At 41.0% G+C, this 9,150-nt stretch overlaps 1 protein-coding gene across 4 annotated transcripts in view; it reads left to right on the top strand.

The window, feature by feature from the left end:
- LOC138961478 (alpha-mannosidase 2C1-like) overlaps nt 1–6,780 on the top strand; it is an 83,310-nt gene extending 76,530 nt beyond the window's left edge. For all 4 annotated transcript variants that reach the window (XM_070333128.1, XM_070333125.1, XM_070333127.1 and 1 more), the window contains exon 30: nt 2,733–6,780. In XM_070333128.1, coding sequence (XP_070189229.1) covers nt 2,733–2,856 — 124 coding nt within the window. In that variant the 3' untranslated portion in view covers nt 2,857–6,780. The remainder of the gene's footprint in view (nt 1–2,732) is intronic.
- The last annotated feature ends 2,370 nt before the right edge of the window (nt 6,781–9,150 follow it).

The raw sequence follows: 9,150 nt of genomic DNA on the forward strand, positions 1-9,150 counted from the left end.
ATTGCCTTTTGTTAAGGAAAATTAAATGTCGTTGTCACATTTGTAAAGATTCTTTCGGACATAAACGGCATCTACGACTGTTTCAGTCTTGAAGTAAAGTTCATCAGAATGGTGGCAAATAGCACAGGATGCAGGCTTTTCAAGGCGGTTAGTGCATTACACTGCAATTATCTTGATTCAGGATTCGATCCTGGTTGTTGTAGCAAGGAGACATTACATTACATTTTCAACACCAGGATTTCTATTAGAAAGGCACATTAACCTTCTGTTCATTAAGGTAGTTGCGCAGGTTAAATATTCTATGTTTGGTTATTAGTGACATGCAGATGTAGACACGACAGTCAGTGGTATGGCTACTCTAGAAGAATAGACACATTACGTCTGTTCTAACTTCTAGTACCAACAGCGCATGTCCCCCGAAGACCAAGTGTGGCTGACCAACATGGTGTGGTCGGGAAGATTGGAACACGTACGAGAGAGAGAGAGAGAGAGAGAGAGAGAGAGAGAGAGAGAGAGAGAGAGAGAGAGAGAGAGAGAGAGAGAGAGAGAGAGAGAGCGAGAGAGAGAGAGAGATTTTTTTTTTTTTCAAGGATAGAGGTATAAAGATGTCAGACACCGATTGACGAAAAAAAAGAGAAGATTTCGCTAATATTTTGCGTGTGATATTTTCACATTGTGATGAAACAAGTGGTGAAAAAAATGAGAGAAATCAACAGACAGACTTTATGCCATAATTTTTGGTAAATGATGACATGCCAAGATTGAGATAAACGAGGGTTGGGTAGTTGAATTGGGTTTCTGCCTGATCAGCAACAACCACAGGACCTACTTTGGAAGTGGCATTTATCCCTGGTTTACGCGTGTTGTAATGAAGTGTTTCTCTTTGAATTATTGTAACCTGTCCTTCTGATAAGGATGGAAATAGCGTAACTACCTGACGTTTCAGTTGGCTAAAATTAGATCAATTTCTCAATTCGCATGAAAATATTTCCTGGAGCATCCGGTTGATTTCAACCAAAACATGACACAATGCCGAGCAGAGTCCCCACAATCACATAGCGATGCTCCAAAAGCTCGATCTCAGTATTTCGTATTTGGGGCAAGAACATGTCGATTTTATATAAGCCAGTAACACCATGTAAAATCCTGGCTGAGTCTGAGATGGTAAGTCAAACGAGAGGGGCTGTGCCTTTAAATCCTAAGTCAAACGAGAGGGGCTGTACCTTTAAATCCTAAGTCAAACGAGAGGGGCTGTGCCTTTAAATCCAAAGTCAAACGAGAGGGGCTGTGCCTTTAAATCCTAAGTCAAACGAGAGGGGCTGTGCCTTTAAATCCTAAGTCAAACGAGAGGGGCTGTGCCTTTAAATCCTAAGTCAAACGAGAGGGGCTGTGCCTTTAAATCCTAAGTCAAACGAGAGGGGCTGTGCCTTTAAATCCAAAGTCAAACGAGAGGGGCTGTGCCTTTAAATCCTAAGTCAAACGAGAGGGGCTGTGCCTTTAAATCCTAAGTCAAACGAGAGGGGCTGTGCCTTTAAATCCTAAGTCAAACGAGAGGGGCTGTGCCTTTAAATCCTAAGTCAAACGAGAGGGGCTGTGCCTTTAAATCCTAAGTCAGCGTTCTCTAAAAACTAGGTAAAACTAATGTGATACCAATGAGCATGGGTAACGGTGTCCATGGTCAGCTGTGTGGTTCATCATTATTCAAGGTATTAAGGGTAGAGATTTGAAGGATGTTTGTACGTTTAGATACCACGAACTACACGAGTTTACTGCATTGTAAGTCGTGACATTTTTGAGTCACTTGAGAAAAAGTGACTCTATGTAATCGGTCAGTGTTAGTCTGTCCGGCCGGCCGTCCGGCCGGCCGTCCGGCCGGCCGTCCGTAGACACCACCTTAACGTTGGACTTTTCTCGGAAACTATCAAAGCGATCGGGCTCATATTTTGTTTAGTCGTGACCCCCAATGACCTCTACACTTTAACGATGGTTTCGTTGACCTTTGACCTTTTTCAAGGTCACAGGTCAGCGTCAAAGGAAAAATTAGACATTTTATATCTTTTCTCGGAAACTATCAAAGCGATCGGGCTCATATTTTGTTTAGTCGTGACCTCCAATGACCTCTACACTTTAACGATGGTTTCGTTGACCTTTGACCTTTTTCAAGGTCACAGGTCAGCGTCAAAGGAAAAATTAGACATTTTATATCTTTGACAAAGTTCATCGGATGTGATTGAAACTTTGTAGAATTATTCTTTACATCAAAGTATTTACATCTGTAGCCTTTTACGAACGTTATCAGAAAAACAAGGGAGATAACTAGCCTTTTCTGTTCGGCAACACACAACTTAACGTTGGGCTTTTCTCGGAAACTATAAAAGTGACCGGGCTCAAATTTTATGTGAACGTGACTCATTGTGTTGTGAATAGCAATTTCTTCCTGTCCATCTGATGCCTCATATAATATTCAGAACTGCGAAAGTGACTCGATCGAGCGTTTGCTCTTCTTGTTTAAATTTGTTTTAGCTTTGATCGAGTATAATTGGATTTTGGTAGTGTGTGCGTGTGTGTGTGTGTGTGTGTGTGTGTGTGTGTGTGTGTGTGTGTGTGTGTGTGTGTGTGTGTGTGTGTGTGTGTGTGTGTGTACGTGTGCGTGTGTGTGTGTGTGTGTGTTATCAGCACTCCATGTATTTTCAATACCGATTGATTTATTTTTTTCAAACCGCGTTTTGCAGATGCAACTGTTTGGAGGAAGCCCAAGCAGATGGAGACCTGCCAATCAAGACGGAGGGAGGCGTGGCTACCATACCCTTGAAGCTCCGCCCATTCCAGATCTTGACACTCGCTCTGACATTGTAGGAGAGAATAAAGAATATTGTCAGTAAGTACTGGTGTCACATGACTGATGTGAACCAGTTGATTGGCTAATGGCGATGCGCTTAAATCTGTTAGCGCACTCCAAGAGTGCGCTAACTTTTCCACACAGCGTATTCTTACGCCTTTTGCCAAAGCGAGACTGTACTCTCATCCTCAGAATTAATTAATGACATGTAGCTTATATTCTCTACTTTACCAAAAAATAACCATAAATTTCCTGCGGCTCAAAGCAGAAGTGGTTTTTTTTTCTGACAGATCGCAGGCGCCTGTGCCACAGTGAATCCCACTGATCTAAAAATAGAAGCGGTTGTGTCTCTTCCACAATGGTCTCTTCTCGTTTTGACTGGCAAAGATTCTTCTCATATGCCGTGTTAGTGGCATGTAGCTTAATAACCACATTACCAAATGATGAGTTAGTATAAAATTCCCAGCGGCAAACAGAAAACACAAGTGTTATTCCGATAACGTATCAGCTAGACCAGCATTTGGAAGTCGACTCTGTTATAGTAGACTCAGAAAACACAAGTGTTATTCCGATAACGTACCAGCTAGACCAGCATTTGGAAGTTGACTCTGTTATAGTAGACTACACTGAAATACGACCGCATCAGTTCAGTAAATGAATGGTTTCCGAATTATTATTTCAAGGCAACAACAATCAGAATCGAAAACGTGTAGGGTTAAGAACGTTCTTACCATGTATAAAACTTATTACCAGCCTGCCTCATGCGTGCAGACGAGCATTTTTTGTTTTTGAAATGAGACTGCAGTGCAGTGGTTCTATTGCCCTAGCCGCCTAGTAGACGACATACCCCGCAGCAAATTAACATGTTGGGCAAATGTGAACAAACAAACGATGGGGATATAATACGTGTAGAGTTCAGAGCATTCTTACCGTTCATATATATAGTACCAGACTCCCCGATGAGTGAAGATACAACACGAGAAACATACCACATTTACTTTGAAAATGTGCTAACCGTGGCCTTGGAGTCAATTCAAGGGGCAACACTCTGCACAGTCAATCTGTCGAAGCTCGATGAAGGTTTTGAATCGCAAATAACTATGAGCACAGTCCTTTCTCCGAGTTTAAATGAGGTCTCTGTGAAAGATCATCACTTTTTAGCTTAACGCTACACTGGAATTTACCAACAGAAATTAAAACAAGAGTTTGCGTGTGACGAAAGCACGACACACTGGAGACAGCCCACACAAAAGTAGATCTGACACAAACCTGACCACACAGTTACGCCTATCCAAATACTCGTAGCAAAATGTGCGTTTTGAATCTTCTTTTTTCTCTGGCGGTACTGACAATATCGTTATTGAAACAATCCCAGTGCACTAAGGGATTTATAGAGCAAATCTCGAAAATAATTATTGAACTCAGCGCTATGCGCTTCGTTCAATAATGAATGTTCTCGATTTGCTCTATAAATCCCTTAGTGCACTGGGATGTCTCAATAACTTAAATTATCATTGTTGCAAAAGACAGTGAGATGAAAAATCATGCACGAAAAGCGCCACGCCCTTTGAGTATTTTTTGTATACTCACAAAACAATATACAATCATTTCACAATCGTGTCGGTAACAATACATAAGTTATTCAGACGTGAAGTTCTATTGAAGTTTGTTGAAGTGTATTGTTGTATGTCAAATGAATCTGCCGTGATATTTGAACAAATCAGACCGTTACACAATATTCTAAGAAGATGTTTGTTTAAGTGCAGATAGGACGGATCGTTATCGGTCCGACCAGTTTAAGAACAATCGGTATGAAAACTTCTCAAGTCGATTACAGTGTAGCGTTCGTGGGATACGGCTCCAGCTTCGCTGGGATAATAATAAAACATTCTTTTATAGCGCTGTTCACCGCCAAATGGCAGTCATATGGCGCTTTACATTAGACATTAACATTTAACATTTAACATTTTACATAAAAAGTTTTCTCGTAAGAAATAACATACAAGCAATAAAAACAATTCATAGACAACGACCACTTATAGTTATATAAAAAAAAAATGAAAAAAAACCCACGTAAAGACACGTATTATGACAGTTTTGTGTTACATTTGTGTGTACCAAAGTAATGTGAGCCTTGAATAACGTTGTAAACGTTGATCACTGTTTCGAGGAAGACTTCTTTGTTGTGAAATTTTTATTTTGTCTGCGCATCAGGTTTACATTTACGATGGAACAAATGATATGGACCAGCGGTTATTTCTTGTTTATGTTAAATGTGGAACAAGTAGTTCTAATCGGATATAATATGAAAGCATCGTGATTGAACCAAATAGTGAAATGTATGTGTTCTGTGCATTCTTTTGGCAAGTGTTATTTTTTTGAGAGCTTAAAAAGCAAGTCTATAGTAAACTGAGACTATTAGACAGTTTTGCCCGTATGATTTACATTGCTAACGATCAAGAGTGATGTTGATTTTCAACATTATTTGATTATTATTTTATTTTAATTGTGTATATGAAGACTGACTACAAAAAGGATACTTTCCTCCTTGTGATAAAATAGATAACAACAGGGTAATTATTACTGGACTCGCATACCTTTTTTTTGCTTAAATCGTCCAATCATATTGTTCGTTGTTCCTGCCACCAGTGGAAATTAAGATCAAAATGTTTATTCAGACTTTGTGGAAATTGCGGAGAATGCAACCAATGGCAGGCTTTCTGTTAGGTTAAGCAGAATTTGTGAAAATGTTTTTTCTTTCAGATAAACTTGGGAGTTTTAAGCGAACAGAGCTAAGGTCAAACCATAATACCGGTATATGTTGGTTTAGGGTAACAAGACCGACCCTACTTTTTTCCCGCAGTGGGGCACTGCGGTTATGAAATTAAAGGCCCCTCCTGTTTTTGGAACCGCAGGAGCTTTCTAGTTTGCTGTTAGGTAGATTTTTGGTTCCTCTTTCCTGTCATGCTCTCTTTTTCTTCATGAATTCTTTTCTTTTTTCTGCCTTCTTGCTCATTCACCTGTATTTTTTCCAAAAATCTCTTCTCTTGCCGCTTGTCTTGCGATTCATGTATAGTTTAATCTGTTAGTGTTCTGATGTAAGCCCAGCAGTAGATAGGTTAAGCCTATTTTAACATACTGGAAACTGGTAATCTTCCAGTAGGTATTAATTTAGTTTTACTAAAGCCTGCTGGGACACAAGTAATGGGTTAGTGCATTTGTAAACAGGAATCGCTTGACAAGTGGCCCCCTTCATCCCCCCCTTCCTCGTCCTGATATGGCTCTGCGTAGTCGGCTGGACGTTAAGCAACAAATAAACAAACAAACAAACACCACCCTACTTTTTCCCGCCGACCCTAAAACTTTTTTTTCATTTCTCCAAAATAAAACACCTTTTGGCTTATTTTGCAAACCATACCGAGACTAAAGGAAGTAACCTCCTTTAAAATGGACTAAACTGAAACAAAAAAAGTTCAATAATAAAAAAAAAGCCGACCTACCGACCCTATCTTTTTTTGGTCACGTTACCCGAAACCAACATATATTTTTATTTGGCCTAATAAACGATCTGCTCCCGTTTGACTGAGCAGGGGAAGATGTTTCGCACCGTTGCAATATAGCGTGCCTGATGATATTAATCCTTGAACAGCTGATTCAGATTTGTTTAAATGTATTCATGAATTGTTATTTTTATTGTTATGTTATTACTTTTGTGTTAGGCAGTATATAATTATGTTTTGCTTTTGCCCCACTTGGAGAAACATAGCGTGATTAATGCACTTTGTTAATCCTTTTTGTATGTTTGTTTGTTTGTTTGTTGGAGGAGCTTTATTTGCTCGAAAAAAAAGTACCATTCCTGATCCAACACGTTAATAAGCTTGCAAGCTCGAATTTGCTCTCTTTGTTTTAATAATACAAAAAGAAACAGATGGAAGATCGTAGATACATGTGTTCATCTTTCATGGTCACGGTTGTGTGAGTTTGTGTGTGTGTGTGTGTGTGTGTGTGTGTGTGTGTGTGTGTGTGTGTGTGTGTGTGTGTGTGTGTGTGTGTGTGTGTGTGTGTGTGTGTGTGTGTGTGTGTGTGTGTTCGTAAGTGTGTGTGTGTGTGTGTGTACACACACGTATATATACAGATGCAAAGGAATACGCTAGCAGACATGTGCTCACGCCAAGGGCTTCTACTAACTTTTGTAGTAGTCCTTGGCTCACGCCCAAACACGCCCCCCACCCCGCACGCACACAGTTACGCGCTCGTGATCATCGTAACAGACCAGTAAAGGCGCTCCTTAACTGAGCCCAAAGTCGACTTCGCGATGACTTTGCGAAGTCTTTTTACCAAAAACTCAGTGCTAAAGCTCCGTGCGGCCAGCTTCGCGAAGTCTTTTTGCCCAAAACTCAGTGCTAAAGCTCCGTGCGGCCAGCTTCGCGAAGTCTTTTTGCTAAAAACTCAGTGCTAAAGCTCCGTGCGGCCAGCTTCGCGAAGTCTTTTTGCTAAAAACTCAGTGCTAAAGCTCCGTGCGGCCAGCTTCGCGAAGTCTTTTTACCAAAAACTCAGTGCTAAAGCTCCGTGCGGCCAGCTTCGCGAAGTCTTTTTACCAAAAACTCAGTGCTAAAGCTCCGTGCGGCCAGCTTCGCGAAGTCTTTTTGCTAAAAACTCAGTGCTAAAGCTCCGTGCGGCCAGCTTCGCGAAGTCTTTTTGCTAAAAACTCAGTGCTAAAGCTCCGTGCGGCCAGCTTCGCGAAGTCTTTTTGCTAAAAACTCAGTGCTAAAGCTCCGTGCGGCCAGCTTCGCGAAGTCTTTTTTACCAAAAACTCAGTGCTAAAGCTCCGTGCGGCCAGCTTCGCGAAGTCTTTTTACCAAAAACTCAGTGCTAAAGCTCCGTGCGGCCGGCTTCGCGAAGTCTTTTTACCAAAAACTCAGTGCTAAAGCTCCGTGCGGCCGGCTTCGCGAAGTCTTTTTACCAAAAACTCAGTGCTAAAGCTCCGTGCGGCCAGCTTCGCGAAATATAGGCCTACTTCGCGTAGTCGACTTCACCCAGGTAAGGACAGGTGTAAGGTTGCGTTGATATCTATTTTTTGGGGGGAGGGAATAATTTTAATGCCCTTTTCCTGCCAAAGGGGTAATAAGTCAACATCTCTTTGATAGAGTGGTCGCTATAAATTCAAAGTCTACTGAATGTTCATCGCTATAAGCCACGTGCATGCGTAGATTTTAATTTTTTAAATTTTTTTAAAAGTATAAGGCCACTGCCATTTCCGGCGAAAGAGCTAGTACTCACCTTACAAACGAAAGGGAAGGTCCATATCATTTAAATAGAGTGGTCACTTTATATTCAAAGTCTAATGTAAGATCATCGCTATGGGCCATGTGGATGCGTTGATATTGTATGTTTTAAAGTAAAAGTCACTGCCAGTTCTGGCGAAAGAGCTAGTACTCGCCTTACAAAAGACTGGGAAGGTCCATATCTTTTCAACAGAGTGGTTGAAATATATTCAAAGTCCAATGTAAGATCATCGCTATGGGCCACGTGGATGCGTTAATATTGTATATAGCTATTCTGATGAACACGTGGGGGAATTCGGGGGCTGTGATTGGATGGTCTCTTCCGATCATCAAAGCATAATGCTACGGAAGTCGGCCATTTTTCTCAATATCCAAAAGCATATTGTCAATAACAAAGACGCATGGTTCCGGTTTCTTCCACGTGTATAAAGTACACGCATACCTCAGGTTTGTTTCTGTGACTAGTCGACAGACGATGCCATTTGCTTTGTGTGTTTTTGTTGTTGCTTACTGTCCATGACATACATTACGTGTAAAATCCAGTTCTTTAACAGGCAACAAACCTTGCAAATTTCCAGAAGCTGCAATCTGAAGCGACCCATCTCTGATTCTAGCAGACGATCTCTCCAATGTTTAACACAAAATCAGCAAACTCTCCTGTCACATAGAACGTCCATTGTATAGTGCAATGTTGAAATGAAGTTACCGGTCTGAAACATTTAGTCGTTTCTTCTGAGACAATCCTTGTTCTCTTATCATCTACAGATTTACCGCAGTCTTCACCACGCGAATTCCCAACAGAAGTCAGACTTTCGAACATACAATATACGTAGGCAAGCATGATACGTCATGACGTCATATGATTCCTAGCATATTGACGTAATGCTAAACATCCGGTTATCTCGAGTTTTCTCCGTAATACATGTCCGTGGGTTTTTCAATGTTCGGTTATTTCCGTGGCTTCATGCGGAAAGGGAACCGTCGTGTGCAATCAACGACATGGACCATTCTGGTACTTGTTGCCGA

Source organism: Littorina saxatilis, linkage group LG3, assembly GCF_037325665.1.
Source record: "Littorina saxatilis isolate snail1 linkage group LG3, US_GU_Lsax_2.0, whole genome shotgun sequence".
NCBI lineage: Eukaryota > Metazoa > Mollusca > Gastropoda > Littorinimorpha > Littorinidae > Littorina > Littorina saxatilis.